The sequence below is a fragment of the Siniperca chuatsi genome, linkage group LG19, assembly GCF_020085105.1.
Source record: "Siniperca chuatsi isolate FFG_IHB_CAS linkage group LG19, ASM2008510v1, whole genome shotgun sequence".
NCBI lineage: Eukaryota > Metazoa > Chordata > Actinopteri > Centrarchiformes > Sinipercidae > Siniperca > Siniperca chuatsi.
The window spans coordinates 19,311,238-19,337,454 of NC_058060.1; the positions used below are offsets into that span (position 1 = coordinate 19,311,238).

The following is a 26,217-nucleotide window of genomic DNA, read 5'->3' on the forward strand; positions in this document are numbered from 1 at the left end:
CTCACAAGCTAATGTATCCAAAAGGTTGTTATATCATGCAGGATTTTACCAGTGCAATTTAAAAATATATTTCATTTGATGCTAATGTATTTGAGATATGCAGGTTGACATTATGCTGAATGTGATGTTAGATATGTCCAGTAAGTTTAATTATAGGGATTTTATGTAAATGAACACAAAGCAACATATTTCTTGAATGAGCTTTAAATTATGTTACACTGCACTGGTGCAGTTTTAGCAGGGCAAAACATCTCTTTTAAAAAATGTAATTTATGAAGCAGAGTGCGACTTGAGTCTTTGATGTGGTCCATTGCCTAAGCAGGTTCTTTCAAACACTAGTTACTAAGCTACATGGGCAAACAAGCAGAAAACAAACAGGAAATAATGCCAGAGATAATCAAAATCTAACTTTCTTGTCAGTGAAAACCTACATTTTTTCTTCTTTCCTAACTTGGGTCAGTTGAAGACTTCCTAATGTGCTGCAAAGGCCTATGAGGAAAAGGAAAAGGTAAACTGAGTTTATTGTTGGTTTATGCTCCGTAAACTGTAATATTAGGACTAACTAGGATTAAAGTTTCAACAAATGCTGGCTTCAAAAAAAAAAAATAAAAAAAGAAAGAAAGAAAGAAAGAAAGAAAGGGGTACACAAAATAGAAAAGGAGGGAGGCAGTGAGCAAAGGAGGGAGCAATCCGAAGGGAGGAGTCAAGCGAGGGAAGGAGCAGCTGGAGTCCCACACTTCGCCCTCTCTCTTCTCCTCGAAAAAGCGCACTAAATGTAATAACAACTCTCCATGCGCTTCTCTGACGCTTATGTTGTTTTTACGCACATCTGCGGTCTGCTATCGGCAGATATTATCGGCAGGCTGATGGTGTTAGTCCGGCGGTGGTTAAACACAGCAAACTGTGAGAAGGAGGAGAAAGACAAGCAAGAGGAAAAACTCTGGCAGCGCCGTTTTGGAGTTGGAGTTGCAGCGTAAAAAAAAAGTCCCAGGCAACTCCAGAGGCACATCTGCAACTTAGGAAGAGAAGAAGACGAAGACAGAAGCCAAATCATTTTTTTTCTTCGAAGATAAAAGTCAAGAATTAAAGGGGAAATCACCCAGAAAGAAGTAAGTAAATGCACGCACAGGCGGGATAACTTTGAACGTTGTTGCGCTTATTTGTCTACTTTTTAACTTAAGTTTAGTTAACGAGAGGCAGTCAGACTTTGTGAAGCAGCAGAGGTTTCACATTTCAAAACGATGGAATTTCATACAAGTTTAGATGTAGACATGAAGTGGACTAACAGAAGAAACGGCGGTATGAAACAGCAGCTTTTTAAACAACGATGAAAGCTTCGATCTGGGATCCCAAAACAGCCGAAAATGCACTACAGACTGTGTTACACTTGGCCTGGGTGTGATTTATTCTCTGTGTTGGTTGTTAGAAACCCCGGATGGCACACTTAACAAGTATCCGACAGACAGATGTGCATTTTAAAACCAGTTTGAAGTTGCATAAAGTTTGGTAGTAATGAAAAACGTGTTTTTGGATCTTTGATGTGATATGAGACAGACCAAACACATGTAATTCTTTTGGGAGTTTTGAACTACAACTTTATGAACTTCTGCAGACGTGTGTGTGTGTGTGTGTGTGTGTGTGTGTGGGGCATATTTACGTGCATGTGTGATCATATTTCAGTGTCCGTTATTGATTCGGTTTATCCTGTTAGTTAGGCTACATGGACATGCTCAGACACAATTTTATTTTTTAAATCCATCCAAGCCTGTGACTGACCCTGGCCTTGACCTTTAACATTTACACATATTTAATTTTATAACCTTTCCACAACTCAAACATTTCTAGTCTACTATCACTGGTTTTTATAATGTTTTTAACTTAAAAGTCAATTGGAGACCTTTTTTGATACACACAAGAAATATTTGCACTGCAAAATATGTCTACATTAACACCTCATTTAGTTTCACATTTTGCATTGACAACTGATATTTTCAAACACGTACAGTATGCCACTGAGGTGAAATAGTTCTTTGTGTTTCCGGTGCACTTTCATTTTATTTTCTGCAGAAACAAGTGTAAGTATCTGGAAACCTGACAGAATCAAAGCATTTAGAAGGAGGAAATCATTCAGTTTCAATCTGACAATTTGATTTTAATTGGAAAGTTTTGAAATTATTATCTGCTTCACCTAAAAAAAAAAAGAAAAATGTTTGAGGATACATCAGAGCATGTTTGAAGGCATGTGCATGTGCTCAGAGAATTTTAAGCCCATTACAGTGGGGTCTGTGGTCCTGCAGGGGTCTATACGTGGAGTTTAATGGGGCCCCAAGCAAAATTAGAAATTGTGTGAAGTCACTATAATTTAGTTTATTAGAATTCATTGGATTTATCACAGTTAAAAATGGATAAGAACGACTAATACAATCACAGGTTTGTCTCTTTCATAGACAGTCCTTCATTTAAAAACAAAATCAACACTGAAAAAACAAACTCTCACATGGACTTGTGCAGGGTGAAAAAAAATCTCTCTCTGTGTGTTGGTTTTGGGGGTCCGGGACATGAAAATGTTTGAGAACCTCAGAGCCTCCACATGTGTGGATATTTGTTTGAAACTTTCCCTCCTGTCCTCGCCAGCTGTTCCACATTTTATCTGCTTGTCTGCTCTCGGGTTTCATACAGACGACGAGGGTCCGAGGTGCTCAGCCATGCGGTGCAGCTCAAATCCTCCTTTTTTTGACACTTGGCAAATTATTAATGGAGGTCTGGCTGCCTTGAGACGGAGCAGTGAGTGAACACACCAAATAAGACGTTTAACAGCACAAGTTCACACAGATAAAAATCTCCTTTTAGCTATTTTTATGAGGCTGTTCCATCAGTCATCTTGGCTGTGGATTTGGCTTTGAGCACAGTTTTTGCAGGTCTTGGTTACATTTGTCTAATAAAATTAAAAAGGGGACTGTCACATAAACTGTCATTTAATATGTCCCCTATTTTATTTATAATAACAAAATAACATTTCACAGGGTCTACAAGTAGGAAATGAATCACTGTCATGTCAATGATTGAGCTCAGTTAACAAAAAAATAATAAATAGACAGATGAGGCCGTAAACCACTCAGAATTTAGGCCTAATATTTTATATTTTAAAATGACATTATGAGAATTATAATTTTCTTTATTGAGATTAAACAAATAGAGCTGTACATTTGTCCCCTATATGTTTTGCTTTTTTTTGCTTGTGACTTGTTAATCATTTAAAAATATCATATAATTGCCTCTATATAATTATTATTTGAGGCCAAAATTATGATGGCATCTGATTTTATTTTCAGTGTTGGCAAAATATTAGATGTGATATATTTTTCACAAGCCTTAAATTAAGTGTAATTAAATTAAATTTCAGTGACTGACTGATTTGTGACAGTTTTGTATTTTATATTCTATAAAATTATTTTAAACATAACTAAGTTTAATTTCTGTTTTTACGCAACATGTGGATGTCAGTACATTTTTTTAAGTATGTGAAATATAAAACATATAAAACAGCTTCATATTGTGAAAAAAATCACTATCCAATAATAAATATGTATGAATATTATATGAGAACACTTAACTTTGTTTTTGGTACTATTACATTTTACCTAAAGGAAACTACCAAGGGGGACACTGATGTCAAACAGGTGCACCTTTACCAAAAAAAAGGACTTTGTCTCATTATGATGCAGCAGCAGTGATGAATGCAGCAGTGTTTAAGATGCTAATCTGCTGGAATGAGATGCACAACTCAGAGCCATTCGCTTACTGTAGCCAGCAAAGATGTATCATTGCCGCTCTCTGCTTCTTCAGCTCCACGCGTGAGGAACAGGCGGATAATGTTTCCCTCTGCAGGAGTCAGTCCGTCAGATAGCAGCAGCGTACTGTTTTATCTCAACTTTAAGCACTCCTTTAAGTAAAATTATGCATAGCGACACTGGCCCAGTACACCCATGACCTGGCGACCTGGCAGAATATGGGCCGTCATGTTAATGCAGGGAGATGACATGCTATTAGCTTTTGAGGTATGGTCCTCTCCTCTTTTTAAGGGCCTTGCATTCGTGACTAAAGGCAGGTTCTGTCCTCAGGCCTTTTACACCCTGCAGGAATAATAAACTGTTATCAGGTTTGTATGCAAGAGGCCCTAATGAGCTGTGTTGTTGTGCTAATGCTGTGACCCGAAGCCCTCAAAGAGGTGGCAAATGTTTTGTTAAAACGAGGGTAATGTGAGGAAGTTAATTTTCCTTAAGATAATGAGGACTGTAGTTTATTTTTAGTGTTTGCTCTCTTGTTTTGCAGGTTGTGGTGGGTTGTGTGTTTTCCCCATTTTGTGTTTTGTTTAAATTATCCTGTTTCGTGGGAGGTTACAGGAATCACACAGAGGTGTAAATAGTAACAATTATTATAAGTTTTAAAATACACAGTAACCACCTAACAAGTTTGCAGCAATTCCCTGTATAATTTTATTAGCTGTTGCTCCCCTTGCATATAACTGGTGTAGTTGAGTAGATGGCCCCCAAAAGAAATCTCTCACTTTGATGATTGGGTACTTTGATATGTTGACATCAAATGAAACAGACACAGTGGGGAAAGAAAGAGGACAAGTCAGACAGAGGTAGTGATTGAGGAAATAAAGGCTGTGCATGAGAGTGGGTGGAAATGTGTGTGTGTGTGTGCACGCGTGTGTTGGTGTGGTTTGCGAGGCGTGGAGGAGTGCTATGAAAAGTTGGGCTGAGATGGCAAACCTGAGAAGCGTCAAAATGTCTGGATGCATTTGCGTGCAAGCAGAGACAAGAAGGGGTCTTTGGGTGTGCAAGGGCTTCTCCTTGGCCTCCTAATCCCCAGGCCCAGCCATCCCTTCAGGGCATGCTTCAGATCTGGCTCTCTGGCTCTCCGCGCGGACAACCCAGCTCTGCCAGCAGATTTAATATGCTATGTGTTCCTGCTCCCCTGGCTCCCCTCTACCTCAGCCATCATTGTCCCACAGTGGGACCCCCGTTCCCCGCTTCAAGGAGCCTGCTAAAGGCACCTTTCAAGCCGGGTGATGTCTTTGGATAAGGCGTACGTACAGTGGGGGGAAAGTGGTCATGAAGTGGGTGTGAGACTCAAGATATCGTACTGTAATTTTAGATATGTATATTACACACATTCAGGAATCTTAATACACTTGGGGCTTTCGCAAACAGCATACTGACACAACAGTCATATGCCTCAGCACACTCGAAATACATGCATGTACATGCATTCTACTGCTCATTCACACTTCTCTTTCTCTCTCACTCATATACAAGCAGACAAATTTAGTTTTTATTTAGTCTCTTTTTCTTTTTCCCTCTCTTGTGGAAGCAATTTTTTTTTCATTTGTCTGAAGAAATAAGAAATGGGAGGAAAAAAAGTGGGAGCTCAAGTTGCCTTAGCAGGGGCTGAGAGAGGGCTGGTTTGTTTTCCATGGCTTTGGCCTGTTGGAAACTCCAACTGGACCTGACAATTAGTCTGGTTAACTGCTCTCCCAGAGTGAGGCACCGAAAACAGCAATAAAAAAAGGAAAAAAAGAGTGAAAACAGTCAAGTAAATTTGAATCAAGTGATTTGAATTTACGATCGATTAAGTTGTATTTGACAGCTTAACATAAGCCCTGTTATAGGTCATGGTAAATTTTATTACAAATATGCAGGTTTGTGTGCGAGAATGCAGAGTGTGCCAGCTAGCTGCTGCGTTTTCTTTTCTCACATACTTGAGCAGAAACAGGACAGGTCACGCCTGCATGTGGGTGCTGCTCATCCCCTCCTCTATTTGCTGTAGCTGCCGTAAAAATGTCTTTAAGTCTGCGGTGTGAAGTATAGCAGCAAGAGGTGAAGTGCTTTGGTTTGGGACCCATTTGCTCATGGACTGTGTGTAAAGTTGAGTGCCTAAAGTCACAGTTTCACGGGGCCGGGCTGTTATTGCAGATGTGGCATTGTGTCAGCTTTGATGGGAGCCGGTTGTGGCATCCGTGAGGGGATCTGTGCTTTTTCGTCCGGGGTGGTGATTGGGGGACAGATGAACTGGCTGCTTGCTGTGAACAATGATCTGTCACTTACTCCTGCTTCTTGATGTGTGAAGCCATGAGTCAGGCTCTGTCTACTCTAAGACACCAGTACGCACACACTTTTTTCCCTCTAGAATTATTTGAACTGAGCAAGAAAAAACAATATTGTTAACCGTGCATTTTCTAAACAAAACTCCTGTTCAGTAATTAAGTTATGCATTGTCATGCAATAATGCTCACAATATGAACCCCATGTGTTTGCAATCCCATGCTGCTTGTAGTTGTCTTTCAGTGGGAGTTATCCCTGAGTCTTGCTGCATCCTGGAGTGGAGGTCAAGGAGGGGTCTATTGTTTGAATGTCAAATGTAAATCCCAAGGTTAATACCTGAAAGAAGCACAGGCCCAGACATTCTCTCTGCTCTCCAAACATGTTTAGATGAGTACCTCTTCCCCTACTTTGCTCCTTCATTTCCTTCTGCTGCGGACTTGGGGCAAGTTGGAAAAGGAGGGGGTCGGGCATCCCGTATAAACCCCTCTAGTGTGTTCTTCTCAGCAATGAATGCTAACAGACCCTGGCTCTAATAATGCCTCATTTTAGAAAAACAAAAGGGGAACTCTACTATCTGAGCAAATTTCTGCCCCAACCTGAAAGAGCCCTCCTTTGACAGTGCAGCATTTGAAGACTAATCGTTTTTTCTCATGCAAAGCACGCTGTATTAAGAGCCCGGGCCACAGAAAGAGAGGGGGCTGTGTTTTAACAATACTCTGCAGGGAATGAGGAACAGGGTTTGGGGGGGGGGGGTCCTCTTTCCTTTGCTCCTCAGACAAAGCCCAGTTCCTTTCAGGGTTGCTTGGGGGGTAGGGTGCGTGGGGAAGAGGAGGGAGCATCCAAGAGTTTGAGTTCCTTGAAAGAGAGGGACTCTAGCTGTTTTTAATGACACTTTGTCATCATGGATCCTCCACCTTCCAGAGAAAATGTAGGGCTGGCCTTACAGTGACAGGCCTGGAAAGAAGTGGCCCCGAGAAAATTTATAGAGAAACAGAAATATTAACGTGTACATGGGGCCCTAAAACGGCTTTGGCTATTCCTGCCAGACTGGTGTTTTTATTAAGAGGGGTCGACATGCTTTGGAAATATATCTTATTCATGAAGAAAGCCAGGTTAGACTTCCCAAAGAATTCATTATATTCCCCCAGATGCGGCTTTGCGGGTTGCAGCCGTCCCTTGGAGGACGTGGAGCGTGGAGCGCGACATTGTAAAGCCTCCCTCAGTGGGCCTGGGAGTGCGAAGGGTTCCATTTGTCAAAGGTGCTGGAGTCTTTTTCCCTCCTCAACACTTTCCCGGCTCAGTCTCAAACTCATTGTCTGAGCAAAGGCAGGACATTAGTCACCGCAACACCACGGGAGCCTGCAGGGCTAAGGACCAGTGCTCTGGAGCCCTGGCTGGGACAGAGGGAAGGAGAGAGGGTAGAGGGAGCAATGGAGGGAGGGACGGAGCGATGGAAAAGGTGAGAGAGGGGCAAGAAAGGAGGAGGAAATGTGGGGTAGACGGAAAGTGAGGAAGAGGGAAGACAAGAGTGCAGAGTATGTGTGTGGGAGAGGGAGAAAGACCATGGGGGGGTTAGAGGGAGTGGAGTCTGTAGCTCTACCTCAGGGCTCAGTATGTAAGCCCCTGTCTACCCCCCAAAGCTGCTTTCACAAAGAGATTTACAAGACAGGTCTCCGGTGTGCTTTGCTACCCTGCATTATGAGTGAGTAAGTGTGTGAGTGTGTAAATGTGTGTGTGTGTATGTCTTGCTGAAATTTACTTTTTTTTTTGTTTTCTTTTTGTATCATCTATGCAAGAAAGATATTCATGTTGAAAGATATTCACCCACATTTACCAATACAGGCAGGTCACACTCAAAACAGCCCCAGTGGAGCAGTGTGAATAACCTATTCCCCCTGGTGGCAGGGTGTGTGTGTGTGTGTGTGTGTCTGCGGGTGAGTGTGCATTCATGTGTGAATGTATTTCACAGATTCACACATACAAGGGATCCTGTTAGCTTTTGGAATTATTTATAAAGCCTGGCTTTTGTGTGGCGCTCTAAGTCCCTGTCTCCTCCCATTACTGCCTATGACTCTACCTGGGCTTCCTTCAGCCCCCAAATGCTCCCTCAGTCACCCTCCCAGCACAAGGAACTGAGTTTGGTGTTGTATCTAAACCCTTTACAGCTACTAGTTTCCAGAGAGAATCACTTTCTTTCTCTGTATATATACTGGCTAAAGATTTGCTCCTCTGGAAAAATTGTTTTCTCATTTAGAAAGTCATAATCTGCAGAGACAAACACAAACTATACACTTCAGAGAGACACAAAAAGTTATACTGACCCATCCCATATGGGCCTAATTACCCTGTAATCCAGGGAAGTTTTTTCCCCCCTTTTTCTTGCACGGACTGAGCGGGGGTGAAGGTTTTAGTGTGTTTGAGATGGTTTATGTTAATGTTGCTTTTATTGAAACAAGCTGGGATGTGATTATAGTCCTGCTCGGTACATATGAGCAGCGCACTGCTCTAGTTTCCCCATCTCCCTCTGGCATAGAGATCAATGCAAACCAGCTAACGCAGGGTAATAAGCCATTAGTACACACATTGTTGGAGAGATTTACATACATCGACCGGCGTACTGATAAACTAGGTTCCATGTCCTAGAGGTAAGAATTATTGTGTGTGTGAGTGATTAGCTGAATGAACTCTGGGTTAGAGTATGTGTGTGTGTGCGTGTGTGTGCGTGTGTGTGTGTGTGAACCATCGCCAGGTGATCTCTTCCCAGTGACTGCCAGTCCTATGTGATAGGTGCCAGATTGCGTAGCTGGGAGCCAGGTTGTCTCTGCATGTCAGGAGAGCAGGGTGGAGGAGGGGAGATGTGAGGATGATTACACTATACACTGTTCCTCTGATCTGATTCATTACTAACTGTCTCTCCTGCAAAGGGTGAACTTATTATCCCTGTCTCAACTTCCACCGTGGAGCCAGCTGCTCTCCATGCTTCCCAATTAACCCCAGGCACCCGTCAAACGCTCCAATTAAGGCCTCCTCCTCTTCCTCCTCACAAATTTATTTGCCTGCAATAGCCGGCCCTGCTCCGGTTGGGATGCTCCAGCATGCAGAGAAGAGTGAGTGAGTGAGCCGGCAAGCGTTGAGCATGTTTGTTTAGGAGCTGTCCTAAGCAATGGCATTACAGCTCTGAGATTTATTTAAGGTGGGGTTGCAAACAGCTGAAACAAGTAAATACACCCAGATGTTTGGCTTCCTCACGATCAAGTCGGCGGGCCTGAGGAGGCTGCCTGTCTAATGACAGTCTTGTTCCTCGTTCGTTATGCCGGGGATTTTCAGGGGGCCATTTTGTGACTGTGCTCTTTGGAGTTTATGGGAAGTTTTTTGTTGAACATTTGGCAGTGCTGTGAGGTTTATAGCATCTCATTCCAGTGTTGCGTGGTGTGATATCGTCTTGGTATTTGAGTTGCGTGAGTTTTTTTTCACTGGGCTGAGAGTTTCTTCCGAACTCAGCCTTTCGAAATCTCAAATATTCAGCTGTGTGTTTTTGATGCATTGGTTTCTGATGAGCAACAGCGTGTGTGTGTGTGTGTAGGAGTGTTGCTGTAGGTGGTGTACAGGTTTGGCAACACTGCGAAATCCTCTGAGACTTCATGGATGGGGGGGCTCTGTGGCTGATATGAAAGTGAAGGGAGAGTGTTGTCTCCCTACACTGCCGTTGGGAGAGCCGTCAGGGAGATAGAAGTCTCCGGGACTCCCTCTGAGCTTCAGCTGTCTTTGATCTCACACCTCCGCTGCAGTATACTCCACATTACTCTATAGAACACACTCTCACCTGCTGCCAATCCTGCAACACAGACCCACAGTTCACATGGATGAGACTCTTAACTTGTATGCTCCACTTACTGACCTGCACAAGGGCCAGTGAACCCATTCACTGTGTTGTGGTTTCATATGAAAGCACTACTTATACAACTAGCAGGGAAGAAAACCTTTAAAACAGCAACTGCAAGAAGACATAAGGAAAATATTGGGCTGCAACCACTGACTATTTACATGATCAGTTCATCTGTTGATTATTTTTGTCAGTAATCAATTAATCATTTATTGTATAAGATGTCAGAAATTTGTGAAAATTGCCCATTAGAAGTCATTAGATGTCTACAAATGTCTCGTTTTGTCTGACCTAAAGTCTAAAACCCAAAGATGTTCAGTTTACAATGATATAAAAACAAAGAAAAGTGGGAATTTTTCACTTTTGAAGAGCTGGAACCAGCAAATGTTTGGCATTTTGTCTTGATAAATTACTAATTGATTCAGCTAATCGACTAGGCATTTAATCAGTGCTATTCATTGTGCTGTTAGTTTAAGATCAGTACAGCCACCTCATTAAAAGCATGTACTTTGTGTTGCGTGTACTCCCTCCCCTTTTTACTCCTGTCCATCACTGACATGTTGAAATTAAGGTTGGAGTGCTGATAGAGTGACCTTATTTTAAGGTATTTTTCAACCCGTCTGATGAAAGATAAGGAGAATGCAAAGATACAATAGAATCATCCGTTTCTTCATCTGTGGAATGTGTGACCCAGTGTTACCCTTTTGGATCTGTTCCCATCCACACAGGAAGCATTAAAGCAATGCCATTTCTTTCTTTTCTCTTCCTTTTCCCCCTCTCTCCCTGCATTCCTTTCGACTGACTGCGGCACATTTCAGGACAGCTTCATTCAGCATTCCTTTACATCCCGATATGTTTGCCCTCCTCTCTTATTTTTTTCAAGTCTCCCTCTGTTTAGGTCCGGCTTTCTCATGCGAGAGCCAAACACCAAGACAACTTCATCTCATCCAATTTTCACCCCTTTAATTCAGTTTAAATGGCATGACCGCGAGGGCCAGAACGGGAATTAATAAGAGCCAATAAAGCTCCCCACTGGGGCATCGAGGCCAGTCTTTAAGTAAACATTATGACTTCTTGAGGGGGGATTCAGGGGCAGCACTTGATGAATTGTGGCGGAGCTTGGGAAGGGCTAATTTCTCACTTAGCCGTCCTGATGGGGCTAGCTAATAGGCCTTGCTTTGCCTGGCTGATTGTCTGCTGGCTTTATTATTGTGCATTATCGCGCTGCCCCCTGGCTGTTGTTAACGTTCGGCCCCGGAGACGCCAGGGCCCGTCATTAATCACATACCAGAACTGACTCACTCCGCTCCAACACTTATCCCAATGACACAAAGGAATGAAGGAAAGGAAAGACAGATAGAAAGGAGGAGGGAAAAATGAGAGTAGGGGAGGGAGTATGCATGAAATAAGTAAGGAGGAAAACTGAACAGAAGAGAAGGGGAAGTCCAAGTGGGCAAGGCAGTTTCACGATGACTTCGTAACCTGTAGCTGTACAGTCTCCGGATTGCGCTCAGTAGTTCAGTTGCCTCAAATAGCGCTACGCTTTGTGATACACTTCTGTCTAAGGCACAGAGGATAAGAGGAGTGTATTCTACAGTCCCCAGGGCTAAGTGTGAAGACCTTCTGTCAAAGCCATAGCTGCTGCCACTACACTCACACAGGACCATCTATCTGCTTGATCCTTCACTGAGTGCATGTGCGAGGAGGAGGCAGAGATGTGTGTGAGGTTTTCATCAGTACAGGAATTTCTCTTCCTCCACTCACATCCCCTCCCTGGGGTCCCCTCTCTTGTTTATGTTCTGCACACAGTGATCTCACTTGCATACTGAGAGGCGTATAGAGCACCTGGTGCATCTAACTCCTATACACACCGTCATGCAGCAAGGCTTACACACTCTTAGACACAGTTGAAACAGTCCCTCTGTCTCCCTGTGCAATGTTCACACACACATGCATTACATAGGAACTGTGCTCTGAAACAACGCAGCATACGGCGTAACATGTTCTCTTTCGCTGTGAAAGCACAGTGAAGGATGTTGTCGCGCTCTGGTTGTGGTATCGTGCAGAGTGCTTTCTAAAGCCTTGTATGAAAAAGACTGTTTTCACTGGAGATGAGAGGCCCACTGACAGGATACAGACCTCACTCTCTTTTGCTTTACAGTGTGTGCCATGTGCAGGGGCCACTCGAGTGGAAACCTTAGCTATAGAGTATGTGGTGGCTGTTGCTACAGACAGTGATTTTATAATAAACTGAATTTCAACTGTGTGGATACAAGCAAACTCTGTTCTAAAGTAGGGAAAAGTATTTGTAATCATAATTTCTGCAAGTTCAAGGCAAAAAACTTTTGCATATAGAAAAATGTTTTTCTTTTCTTTCCAAGGACCTTCATGGTATTTGACTAAAGTAATAGGTTGCATTGTTTGCTTTGGCGTGCAGTAAACAAGCATATTTTCCTTCTTCTCAAGAATCAGGAAAAGTGTCTGATCAAACAAAGGCTCTACGTTTTAGCATGGGAAGAAAATGAATAAAGTAGAGAGCAGGGGAAACCAATACTGCATAACTGGGCCACCACTGCAACAAAGCTGACTGCATTATCCATTGTCTCAGTCTTCCCAGCCCCACTTGCCCTGACACAAGTGGCTCATGAACAAATGCAAAGTCAAAATAAAGAAACAATCTAATAAGCAGGGGGCTGTGGGGAAAACGTGCAAGATTTCCACTGTGGCGCATGCTTTATTTGCCCCTTATCTACTGGGTAGCGAGCGCAAAAGAAGCATCGTGTAAGCATTATGATTACATCGTGTGGGTTTGTTACCCAGAAATGTAAGATGCACTCAGCTCATTCTGCGGTGCAACACACAGGGTCCCTCACCAGCCCTCCAAAGCATCTTAAGTGGAGAGGTCTGAGGGACAGAGACACACGCGAGGATAATCTTATTAGCTTCGCTGAAAGCTACTGATGGGCTGTGTTGTTGCACTGTTTGTCCTTGACATAAAATATAAACACTCCTCATTTGCACAGGCTTTCCTTTTTCAAATATTGTGCAGTGCACTTGTGATAGCAGCCCATATTATTTGCGGATGGAATGCTATAATGGTGCTGTGCCTCCGGTGTAAAGATAAATTAAAGACAGGTAGGTCTTTTGTAAAATCTTAATGCAGAAAAAGCATAAAATATGCATACATTTTTACATGCAGTATTCACAAAATGATTTACTAATTCAAAATATAAATCATCTCAATAAGTATATCAACTTCAAGTTTTACAGTGTAGCGGTAAAAAGTGGGACTCCCACATCATGGTGAGATCATATAGAAACATGTAAATGAGCAACAATCTGCTCAACCATGTCACTGTATACAAAAGAGTCAGAAGGCCTAGCACTAAACCAATCTGGGATTTGATATGTGTGTGTGGCGGGGTGTGACTAATTCCTGCTAAATGGCCCTTACTTGAGGGGCTGGTCCCCATCAGCTGTAGGCCAGACTTAGTGCCATCTGGGCACAATGTTAAGTTTCACTGGTGAATGGGAGCCACAACCACCAACCCCCCCTTTTTTTTTTTTTTTGCCTTCCAGGGCCAAGGGCAAGCCATAAGTGCAGTGTTGAACACAGCATGGAAACCTAAGTATGTGGTTTCCTCAGAGGGCCATTGAGTTTGAGAACACCTCCTCAGTAGAGATTCTGAACCCATGACAGGTCCTCTAACCACCAGCAAGCACTTCCACTGTCTCCTTAAGGGGCCTCATCCCCTCACTGACCTTATCCAATGCAAACACATGCAGCCTGAGCCAGCGCGTTCTGTTATATTGCTAGATTCAGCTAATCTTGCTGAAGGGTTTAGACTCCTCCTCCCTCTTTGCCCCTCAGTGTTTTAGTTATTCCAGCTGTGCAGGAGCCCTTAATGTTGTTGGCATAGCTGCGAAATGTGGAAAAACACACATTGTACTCACAGGAAAACATGTGCAGGCATGCAGGGGCACAGTGAGGTGCACACACATGCATGCACACATACATGAGCACACACACACACATTCTCATGCTCCTCCCTTTCTCCATTCATTTTCTCCCCCTCTTATCCCACTTTTGCTCACAATCTCCCTCAATCGTCTCCATCTCCCATCTCTCCCCTCCCCTCTAACTCGCTGCGCTGCGGTGCGTTTGTGCGGCGTTGATAAGCCTAAGATAGCAGATCTCGGTGGTCGCTGATGTAATGATGATGAATGCTGCGGCGCTGCCAGTCTCCCCCCTCAGGGGGCCCTCGACACTGAACAGTCGCCCTAATGAAATGAACACAAATACAGTACACCGTCTGTGAGGGGAGGATGCTAAATCTAAGAAGACACTTCAAGAGTTTATGTGAAAATGTCCCCCAGTTTCTGTGTGTGTGTGTGTGTGTGTGTGTGTGTGCGCCTTCCATTTGCAAATGTGTTCCTAATGACAGAATGCAGTGCAACTAGAGGTACACCTTAAGCACTTTCATAGAGTTGAGCTTGTAAAGATGCAGCCTTTAAATAACAAAAGGCAGTGATTTTTTGATAGTGTTAGCAGTCGTTTGAGCTTGCATGAAGAAAAAAGAAACTGCATTTTTTTTCTATCAAAGGCAAAAGTTTATTTTAGTGTTTCACTTTGATGTGTACAATTTGCAGATGACTTTCAACTCAGTGCCTTTGTCACCAAGGCGTATAATTTATGTTAAATTGATTTGCTTAATGTGCTTATAAAATAAGAATGTTTTTTTTTCTGAGGGAACCGTCTGAATTGTGGTATTTTAAACCTGTTTAATCGCCTCCCTTTCTGTGTGGAAGGATTACAGTTGAGCACAAATAAAGATACACCCTCTTTCTCTCTTCTTTAATTGGGTGTGGGACAGACATTTCATGGGAAAGACATTAATATGAAATTAACATTTATTTTGGGTAACAACAGCAACCAATGCCTAGTTGTAATTCCTTCTTTTGTGCCAGGCCTCTGTGACACACCACTGATGCAGGGTGTGTAGTCCCCATACAGATTGTTATTTCTGTGCTGTCTCATCTAGCCTAAATGTATATAAAAATCTAATTTCTGCATATGGCCTGTAAGTACATTAGTGTCTATTTTCTTCAATCGTGACTCTCAAACTAATTCTGTAGGGACGTAGGATATCTGTCATTAGATTAACATCTTATGTAAAAGGATACACACAGAAAAAACTTTTTCACATCAAGAAGCATTCTTTCCACATGATAAAAGTCTTGATGTAAACACAGATGGAAGTGTCTCTGTGTTGGTGAATTTCTGAGTGTTTTTGGAGAGCTGGACAGGGCGAAAATGAGCAACACGAAAGGCGAAAGCAGGAACATCTGCAGGATTGGGTGTGGGCGTCCAGGTCAGAGGGATTATGGGTGAAAAGGTCCTGCTTTTAATTGCTGCTTTGGAACTGTGGCCTGCCTTGTGGAACACAAAAGGCCGGTCAGACACGCTTCAGTGGCTTGGACTTGTGAATATTTGCCCGACCAGTGGAATGCCCCGCTTTCTCCTCACCTCCCCTACAAACCCCAATCCCGACCCTCATATTCACTGCACTTTCAGCTCTTTTAGCTGTGGTCTGACTCACCTAGGGGTGACAGGAAGACACACACATACATGTATGCACACTCTGCAAGCAAAGCATGTTGGGAGCTATTCAGTAACAACTGTAAAGTAGGTTCTCTCCATGTTATTTTCCTCTTCACTGCTTTTGCTCAAGTTCAGTCATTAAAATGATGTAATTTTGGTTTCAAAGAGGGAGACTAAAAAAGGTTCTCTGATCGCACTCTCGTTTCTGCTGATGAAACTGAATGAGTGGCACCTATGATCAGTTATTATAGTAGGAACTTGCAAATATGCATTTGCAGGCATACATGCACCGCACATAGTCTTAACGATTAACTTGCTCATACTGCAAAGCCCCCCAGAAATGAAAGCATTCACTCTATCAAACACATGCAGCAGTGATATGAGATGATATCTGTGCAAGTAGGACAAAAATGTCTTTGGTTGGAGATGACGGCTACACATGTATCCATGTGGGAGCGATTAGAGGACGAGCGCTTGTTTAATTCTTGTTTAATTGCATTGTGTTTTTTTTTCCTTCATTTTTTTAATAAGCCAGCAATTGCTTACAGATGTTGTTGTCGGATCAGAATGGAAGACAGACTCTGGTTTTTCAGGGGGTTGGAAAAAAAAACAAACAAAGCGCACAGTGTTTGTCTGAAGTTTACCCCTCACCACTTCCCCCTCGCCTTCTCTCTTTGGGGAGTTGGTAAAAATCAGCCCCCCCCCTTCTCTTGTAGTTTCAGCAGCACTTCTCTGTTTGCATTATAGCTGACTTTATTTTACTATAGCTGGCTTTGCTGGCCTTTGTATCCATGCATGTTTATAGGGTGGAGGACAATTAAATAGTACAAATGTTAGTCAGACTAAATATTTCCACTAATTATCCATGAATTATGGAGTCTAAGTAAAGACTTTGTATTGGACCAAATGAAGCTGTCCTGTACTTTGTGTAAATGAGTGGTTGTGGTGTATCACCATGTTGTCTCCATAATCAGAGACCTCCATGACCTAGATAGAGTTGAGTTTGTAGACGGCCTCTGAGGTGCTGAACTGAGCAGCATTTTCTGCTAGACTGTTGGCTGAACCCCTTCTAAACCCACAGACAGTATTAACTTGAACCACCTTTATTCTTTGAAAGAAAAATTGCCCGGCACCATGATATTCCCAAAAGGGCCTTCAAACAACCCTTGTTTTTTCAGGACTGTGAACGTTTCTCTCTCTGTGGTATCCCCTTAAGGTTTCTCCTTTCTCTGTGGAAAGACTGCTAGAGCAGGATTATCAGTATATCCACAAGCTGCCTTTACGTCTATTCTGAGATATAAAACCTAGTCAGGATGTCCTGCCTTGTTATGTTTATAGAGTTTTTGTTTTTTTTGTCAAGAAGTCAGAAGTTTAGTGTGACATAGTTGAAAATAAGGTAAGCTAAAATTTGGTTTTGGATATTTAACCACAGTTAGTGGAGAAGGAGATCAGCCCCCGACAAGCAGATCAGAGCCCAGCAGGTTTTAGTTAAAATAAATCAGGGTGAGCTGGTGGATTGACCCGTGGTCTGCTCTGGGCATCATGAAAAGGGAGGGTTGGATCTGAAGTTTTCCTCACAAGGTTCTCAGTCTTGAAGTCTTTTCTTGAGGCACTCTATTGATCAAATGTTTAACTTAGATCAAACAACAAATACTTAATTTATGAACTTAATGCACAAATCCAGCCAATGATTTACTTCAGTTTTACAAACAGAGACACATAAAACAAAAAATTCATACATGAGCTGATTCATCTTGTCTTATGTGCTTCATATCTTTGCATTCACCCATCCTCTCTACCTTCTTCTTCTCCACCAGTTATCCCGTCTCCATGAGGTGTTGAGGAATGAGCAATCGCCATGGAAACCCAGTCCCAGGCCAGTTCAGCAGCTGAGAAGAAGAAGAGGGTGGAGACCATTGTGGCGACCAAGGGCTCATCAGCGCGCAATGACATCAGCGAGAAGGCGGTGGCCTCCAGCACCACCTCAAACGGTACGCATCACCTCTAACTGCACACTCAGCCGCTGTGGTTAATGTAAAAATAATATTGGTCTTTTAGAATACACTCAACTTTGGAGAGATTGGTCCGTTATTCAGCTTACCAGTTGAGTAATGGGAACATGGAGCCTTAAACCATGAGTGAATGTGATTCCACTAGGAGATTGGGTACAGGTAAAAATCACTACACAGCTGATATTTAGATGTTTTTCCACCTGAGACAGTTTCAAATATAAACTCGGTAAACAATAATACATTTTCAAATTGTATGTATCCACATTTCTTAAAATAAGATACAGAAACAACTTCATTTTTGTAAAAAACAGTGTCTTTAGTTTGGATATTGCTGGTGACCTTCTGATCCTTATCACAGGATGATTGAAGTGTAGAGAAATTCACGTTCTCTGTGCAGGCTCAGGTCGGTCACATCTGTTAATCAAACTTCATCACTAACTTGTGGATAAACATGCCATTAAATCACAAGTTTCATTCATTGTTATCCTAAATTTAGCTAAAGCCACAAAGGCTTTATGTATTGATGTATTCCAGACCTCTGTGAGCTAGAGACGGAGGTTTGGCTACCTGCTATCACTCAACATATTTAAGGAATAGGGGCCACTGACCTACTGGGAGTCAAGAAATGTTTTTTGTGCTTATGTTCTCATTACTTTAAGATGAATTTGACCAACTCCCAACAACATGATTTAAAGATTAAGACATGCACAGATCCTTGCTTACGTTACTTATGTTTACTTTTCCCTTATTCTTGTGGTTCACAGTGAGTCACATACACGCCTCACTGGTAGCAAAACTTTGGCATGTTTGCATAGCAATGTCTTCAACACATGCTATTAAAAGCGGTGTGGAGCTTACAGTTCACTAAGCCTGTCGCCATTCAGCCTTTCATTCTCATTTCAGATGCTGGAATGAGGAATATTAGATGGTGATTTTTTTTGTTGCTTTTTGCTGTAAAGCCTTGGAGCATCAAGTTAAAGTCATAACAAAACCAAAGTTGAGATCACCATGGCCTAAGCTGCAGCTGTGCTCATTAGCAGTGAGAGGATTTGGAAGGTTTTGGGTGTGGAGGGTTGGCTTTAGTAGCTGGAGCTGGTGGCCTGAGTTTTCTGTCACCCCCCTCGACTCTGCTGATGTCAAATGTGATCATCCCAAGTGTGAACCTGAGACAAACAGTCCAGGAAAGGGTAGATATGTTGCTGTGACTTGCTCCCCATATGGGAATTATCTCAGGAAGTGGGTAAGGTAATGCATCCTGAAGCAGCTTGGGAACACTCTCACTCTTACTCATTCCCAGATGGTCAGCACTGTTTTATTAATTAAAGGGGCAGCAAGGGAAAAAAAGAAGTTTGTTGTGGAAAAAGCATGGATGTAATTTTGCTCTGTGATTGTGGATTTTTCTTCGTAATGCGCTGGTAATTACATCTCTGAACAGCATAAGGTTTGTCTTGAAAACCTCGCTGAGGATTCTCCTACACTGACTCAGCCACATCAGAAGATACGCTACAGCTTTAAGCAATGTTGCCCTCCCTAAAATACAGTAGTCTCATAATTCACTTGGCGAAGGGAGGGATGATACTTATCAGCAGAGAATGGTCCCTTTTAGATCCCAATCTCTCTCTTGGAATCAGAAGATAGCTTACACATTCTTTGTGTTGTTATAATTACAGCACATTCCCAAGTCGCCCCCAGAACTCATAACCTCTTATCAGGTGTAACCCTACACTCGCCTCAACTTTAACCCCCGTAGCCCCTGCCCGACCGCCTCCATCCAAACAAAAGGTAATTGTGAGCAGCTGTGGAACCCCAGTGACTGGTTCTTCTTAGGAAGGCCTGGCGAAATATTTCCCCCCGTCAAGCAGAGTAGTGGCCCCTGATCTCAGCGCAGCGGAAACCCCGTGGTGCGCCCGGCAACAGCGTGCTACGATAAGTTGTGAAAAGTGGCTTGGTCTTTCCAAAGCAATCTCTGCTACCGAGAAGTCCATGCTTTTTCTGGTATTGGGATCAGCTTGCACAGAGGTATTGATCTGATCAGATCTTGTAGCTGATCAGTGGGAACTTTAATCTGTTCTAATTATCAAACTGCACTGTTGTCTGGAAACTGATTTAGCTCTAAAATCTTCACTTTACGTGCACCACAGGGATAATTCTCAACTTGATGCTGTCCTTCTCCTCCACCCTGTCTTCCCCTCTTGTCCCTAGTCTGTAAGTTTTGTCCAAGTTGAGCAGGCCCAGAATAATTATTGAGTCCTGGTAGAGCGTTCCCACATGGTTGGCTAAATGGTGGCTTCATCCTGTGTGCCATTCATCTCTGTGCCCCCTCCTCTTGCCCTGACAGCTCAAAAGAGCCGACTGTGCCACAACAATGCTGTGATTGGTGCTCTTTAGGAGGGGCTCAGGGGGGTTCTCTCCCCTCCCACCCTCATCATTCGGCAGGCAGGTGGACCACAAAGTCCCCTGATTCTTTTGTTGGGTCCTGAGCTAAAAAAAAAAAAAAGATGTCCATGCTCCTTGGCTGAATAAATCCTGTCGTCATGGGATAATTTGCTAATAAAAAAAGAGAAAAAACAGGGAGTGGGGGCTAAAGGATTGGTTATTTGCAAAATTAGAAAAAGAAGGGGGGAAAGTTTCTGGTTGGTTGGACTTTTTATGATATGGGTGCTGCTGATTTGAGGAAAGAGAGGGAGTGTAAGTAATAGGATGAGAATTGAAAAATGGGGAGGGGAACAACTGGACACAGTTCTGAAAATTGTCAGGGAATGCTGTTTTAACATGACAGGGCCTCTGTAAAGCAGGTTATGAAGTGGATGAGTTGGGACCTTTTAATGGACATGCTTAAAAGAGCAAGAGCAAGGGTCTCAGAGGCAAACAAGTTAAGCTTTAAAGGGCAACAAATGTTAGGCTTTCGTGCAGGTTACCAAATGGAAAGCGTGGCTAAAGTGTTTAAAGAAGAAAAAAAGAACTATTGACTGCTTTGAAAAAAAATCTCCTGATGGGAAGAGAAGGAAGAATGATACAGAGAGCGGGGAGAGATAGTGGAAGAGTGAGGGGCCACCTTCTTTTTAGGCAGTCATTTAAATGATCAACAGTAAATAGAGGGGAATGTCATCTGACAGAAATAAAGTTCCCGTTAACAGCGGGGATGGAAAGTAATTTACAGATACGCTGTCCCCGCCATCTTTGTGCCTCCCAGATAAGGTTTCATTTCAGAAACGGATAGGAGACATTTTCACTTACGGGCCCCCATTCTGGGACACCTGTGATAACAGCTTGTGGACCCCTAATTGAAAATGGGTTTCAAAATGGATTTTCACTTTTCTTCCTCCCTCCTCTCCCCCTCCATTCCCTCCCTCCCTCATGACTAACCCCCCTCCACCCCCGTCAACACCCAGCTCCATCCCTTTTTTCCTTGGCGTTGGCAGAGAGAGACAATATTGGAAGGACAGGGAGGGAGAAAGGAGGAAAGGAGGGGAGGCTTGGGGGAAATGGAGCGTTGGGCGCGGATCATCCCTCAGCCCATGTCACAGCTATGACAGCCGCGTGATCCGTCTTATTAATGAAATCATTGATCACTTGATGGGACTCATAATCAACTGTTTCTCCACTGTGTCCTGCCCCATCTCCTCCTCCTCCTCCTCCCCCTCCTCCCCCCTCATGCTGCCACCTTTTTTTTATCCCTGTTTTATACCCTCCTACAAGATGAACCACTTTGGGATTCTGATCTTTTTTGTGTGTCTGAAGAAAAAAAAAAGATAGATAAATACAAAAAATTAACAAGAACACCCAGACACTGCCTGACAATAAATGCTGACAAGTGATTCAGCATCTGGAGATCTGATGGGGATTTTAAAATGACAAGAATTGTAAGAAATGTATCTGCTTGTATTTGTGCTGTATGTATTTCATGGGGACCAAACGAGGAAGCAGGGGCCTCTCTGTGTTACCCTACTCTGGGCTCTGCCTGTGGGGGCTAATGAGAAAGGACTGATGGAGGGATAAGGGACCTCATGGGAGCTCTGGCTGGCCCACGGGTCAAACAGCACAATGGAGGAGGCGTTATAGAGCCTGACACACAACCCCACACAGGAAAACTGGCTTTTAGTGTCAAAAGACCTCTGTTTGGTACATCAATTATACATAAAATACATACAAACTTATTATAAAAGCTGAAATACATAGAAGAAAAAACTAATTTATCCACAATATGGCTGTTTTCATGATAGTACATCATGAGGTTTTAGAGATATATAGGTATCAAATATAAAATCTACCTGTAGATTAGGGTTTGTACAGTCACACTGGCCTCATATGCACACAGTGGATGTGCTTTGCCTTCACTGGTGAGCCATAACCATTTCATGGACATCTGCACTGAAGGCAATTTCCTGCAGCAGCAGGGGGACGAGCTTTGGCAGAGTCACCTCACTGGGGCCTGAGGCGCAGGATTAGCTTAGCCTCGTGCTACTCAGGGCGGAGGGGAACCTCAGCTGCCCAGCCCAGTGCAGCCCAGCCTGGCCTCTCTTGTCTGGCACACTTCCGCATGCCCAGATCTGCCTGCTGGAGCTTCACTGCTCCTTCACTGCTGGAAGATGCATATAAGCCACTGCCTCAAGACGTTTGCACGCTGTGGAGATACTGCCAGAATTTAGCTGTAGAGGAATTGCATCTTTGTTTTGTTTTTTGGTCAGAGATCATCCTACTTGTTTGCCCTGGTGGGTGTGGCAGGAAATATAGCTTTGAACCTCAATGAAAACCTCAAATTTTGCCCTCGAAGGAAAGTCTGATTTATTACAACTTGGGTCATGTTTTTGTAGTTTTTCCGTCGTTTCTATCAGTTATAATAACATTGTACTCACCAAAGCATTTGCTGAGATCTGGAACATATTGCTACAATGAAGTCAGACAGGGCAAGAAACACGAGCAGTCAGACAATCAGACATGTTGTAAATAAGCCAGATTATTTAAACCACTTTATTTGGCTGGATAAAATCCAACTTGAGCAAACCTGAAATGTCAGTTTTGTTGCACAGAAAAACTGGACAGATGCACAACCATGGTAAGTACTGCAGGTCAAAGTTGAACCAGGAATTCAGTATTTATACTGTGATGGATGTTTGCAATGGACAATTCGGGTAATAAATGTATTGCTTGCCTTGGTTTTCTCTTCCAAATAAGTTTGGCAGCCTTGGGGTTCATTAAAAACCTGTATGACTGTGTTCCTTGCTTGGACTTCCTTTTAGCAATGTTGCTGCATTCCCAGATCCTGGCAGTCAACTTGGTGAGTACAATGGTATTATTGCCAATAGATATGACTATAAAAATAAGACTCAAGTTGTAATTGGTTTTTCCCTTTAATTTGACTCAGAATTCATGCTATGCATTGATACAGAGAGCAATATAAATTTGACATCAGTCATAGATATTTAATTCTAATATGTTGTGATAATTCACGCTGACCATCACAATGGCTCCTTAGAAGAACCTGAGATCATTTTCACTGACACGCTGAGAGCCATAATAGCCTTGGAGTCAGAGGTCACCTGGGTCAGAGAGAAGTCTCTGAACCAACGACCAGCCTCACAAAGACAAATCAGCCTGCCCTGTGTGAGGATCGGGGGTACATCGACCAACCCGGCCCCGCTGCATCCCAGCAGCACTGTGGCCGGAACTTACTCATCTCAGAGAGGGATGCGCAAGGGCGACCAAGGGCCCGATAAACTCATAAACCCATAAAGTCGGGAAACAGTAGTTGATTATTCTACCACTCTGTCCATTTGTCGGTAGGCATCAGTGGCCTCCCTCCTGCCAGGAGGAACAAAGCAGGAGTGTCAGGAGGATTTATTGTGGTGTGTTTTTGTCCACATCCTCTTTGTTTTGTTCGCTCACTCACGCCTCCTTACCACAGTCGGGTTCTTGTTGAATGGGATGAAGTAGCAACTAGTGGCCTTGCCACCAGGGTTGGAGTTTATATGAAAGAATGAATGTGTATGAAGGACAGGTCCTACTAGTGAATTGATCTTTTGCATTCTGTATGTGATTTTTTTTTTACTCATGAAGATACTGTAATCAACAAAGGATAATAAAGATGATTTATATTATATGCATTTTAAGGCATTTTCTGCTTTTTCATTTTTTAGTTGCTTGTTTGACATATAAGTTGTAAGGACATAAAAAAGAATCTGTACCGTAGCTTGTGAATTATTAAAGTTCTCTGTGTGCTAAAAAGACACACAAATAATTCACATTAGTTTGCATATACATGTTTTATGTGTACATTACAAGAAAATGTACCACAGGTGAATCGAGAAAACACTGCTTTACTTTACGTTACGATACAGCAGTTTATGAAACATGTTTTAATAATTAAAGTCTTTTATGTCCCCCTCATCGAGTAAATTTTTCTTTCTAACATGTTGGCATAGTGGAAGTGTTATTTAAAATAATAAATCAATATGTCATTTTTAAAGAAGTTGAACAGTTTAAAAAAAACATTTTTGGCATTATAGTTATAAAATTTTACTTTGGAGCCGGAAACTTATTTTTTATCTTTCGTCTTTCCGCTCTCTGCGCAAAACTCACTAGATAAAATCAAGACATGCTTTCAGGTTTGAGAGAGCAAAAGGCCCTATACCCCCTAATCTCTCTCACCTGACCTCCACACCCTCTGAGCCTTGACTCTCACCCTGCTCCCTCTCCCCTTTCCCTGCCCAACTCTCTCCCTTGCAGTGTGAAAGAGGAGCTAGGATCAAAGGCCATAAACCATGGCAGTGATTTCTGGTGATTGATTAGAAGCAGAGGTTGAGAAGCAGCAGCTCTCTACCCTCCATTCTTCCCACCCTCCGGTGCTGCGTACGCATTCTCCCAGGGCTCTCGTAAATAGCTCAGGCTTCAAGTGTGAAAAGAGTTGCCACGATTGGCAGACAGAGCCCAGAAACACATCCGTGGCGGAGCGGCTTGGCCGGTCTTTCTGCCTCTTCCTCCTGGATGTCAGGGGGGTGTCAGTTGATAAGAACCATTTGTTGTCTTGCTTGGATCTGGGGAGGGACAGTGTAATCCCCTCGCCCTGGTCTGTTCGCAGAGCTGGAGGAAAAGAGCAGAGGAGAGGAGGAGGAATTGATTTTCAGAGAGAGGGCATGCGGAGAATTGAACTCAGATGTGTAGCAGAGACAGGGTTTGAAAGAAACATTCTACTTGCGGGGAAACAAATGTCTGTAGCTTACAGCAGAGGGGCCGTGCAATTTGAACTTGAGCAAGTCCTTCTAATGTTAATCAATTGCATAGTTGTCTTTCACCATTCTCTCCCCGCCTCCTCCTCCTCCCCCTGTCCTGAGCTCAACTCAGCCTGGAGGCCTCTTGACAAGCAAGTGGTCCTGTAAAGGCATTTTAATAGGCCATGCCCATTCAGAGGCATTGAGATTAACGCTTGAACCACATCTCCTACATGCATGCTTTTGCAAAGACACAAATACACATGCACCTCTCTCTGTCTTTCCTACCCTGCCTGATCTCACCTGGAGCTGTGAGTCTAATGATGTTCGGAGTGTGGGCCTCGCAGCGACAGCTCCAGTCCCGGGGAGATGTGTCTCATGTCAGACTTTGCGCCAGACAGACTCCAATAAGGAAAGGGGGGTGGCGGCGGGGTGGGGTGGGTGTTCTTCAATGCAGCTGGAGCGAAGCCAAAACTAAAAGTGCAATTCTCTGAAGGTTTTGTTTTTCCTCTATGGTATTTACAAAGTGATTGAGCGCATTTTTGAGTGTCATGGAGTATCTCATTACGCTCTTAAAAGCTTTTTATTCATCCACATGCTCTAAGATATGTACACATGCAATGCATACTGTAGATACTCAGTCATGCATGCATGCAGACACATAATCTCTCATTTTCTCTCACTTTCCTTGACTGCACCAAACTGTACACACACACTTAGTGCAGCTGGAGGATGGGCCGTCATTATTAACTGTTTGGCGACCTCATGACTTCATCTTAGGACCTGTCAGAGGCGGCCCACATTATGTCTCCGCTCGGCTCAATGGGCTCTTTGTTCTGGCTTGGCTCTGGAGCAGCTCAGCATGGGGCTGCGTGAGTCCAACAGTCCCACTGTGGCTCTGGAGGGAGGGAGAGGAATGAATGCATGGAGGTAGTGGAGATTTGAGAAAGACATGGGAACTGGGAGAAGACCTGGGAGAATGAGGGATTAGATCAGGAAATCAGGAGTGAGTAACAAGAGATTAGCAGGAAGAATGTGCGAATGAGATATAAAAGGTGGGATGTAGAGAGGTAAAAGGGGAAATGAAGGACAGAGAGGGAAGGAAATACTACATGCTACAGGTGAATCTTAAAGTAGCCTATAACAGCTGAGTCTTTTACTATGATAATTTTAAACACTGCTATCCCTCCTTCCCACTGACTCATTCCAATATGAACACCAGATTATGAAGGCAACATGTCATCTGAGCTGAACCGGCCATCCTTGTGTGGAATGTGGGATTAATGGCAAAGTAATGCAGAGATTAGAGAAGGAGGCGAGAGTGGAGAGGGAGAGGAGGATTCGCCTGACGAGAGTGACAGGAGAGGTCATACATGAGAAGAGCTCATTACCGAAAGGGGAC

General features: G+C 43.2%; 1 protein-coding gene across 2 annotated transcripts in view; it reads left to right on the forward strand.

The window, feature by feature from the left end:
- The first annotated feature begins 685 nt into the window (after positions 1-685).
- Positions 686-26,217, forward strand: part of gli3 (GLI family zinc finger 3) — a 92,253-nt gene continuing 66,721 nt past the window's right edge. Inside the window, exons 1-2 of one of the 2 annotated variants that reach the window (XM_044175946.1) lie at positions 686-1,109; positions 17,413-17,586. In XM_044175946.1, the coding sequence (XP_044031881.1) occupies positions 17,454-17,586 (133 nt within the window). In that variant the 5' untranslated portion in view covers positions 686-1,109; positions 17,413-17,453. Of the gene's footprint in view, positions 1,110-7,550; positions 7,570-17,412; positions 17,587-26,217 lie in introns of those variants that run through there. The other variant, XM_044175947.1, reaches the window with a different exon arrangement.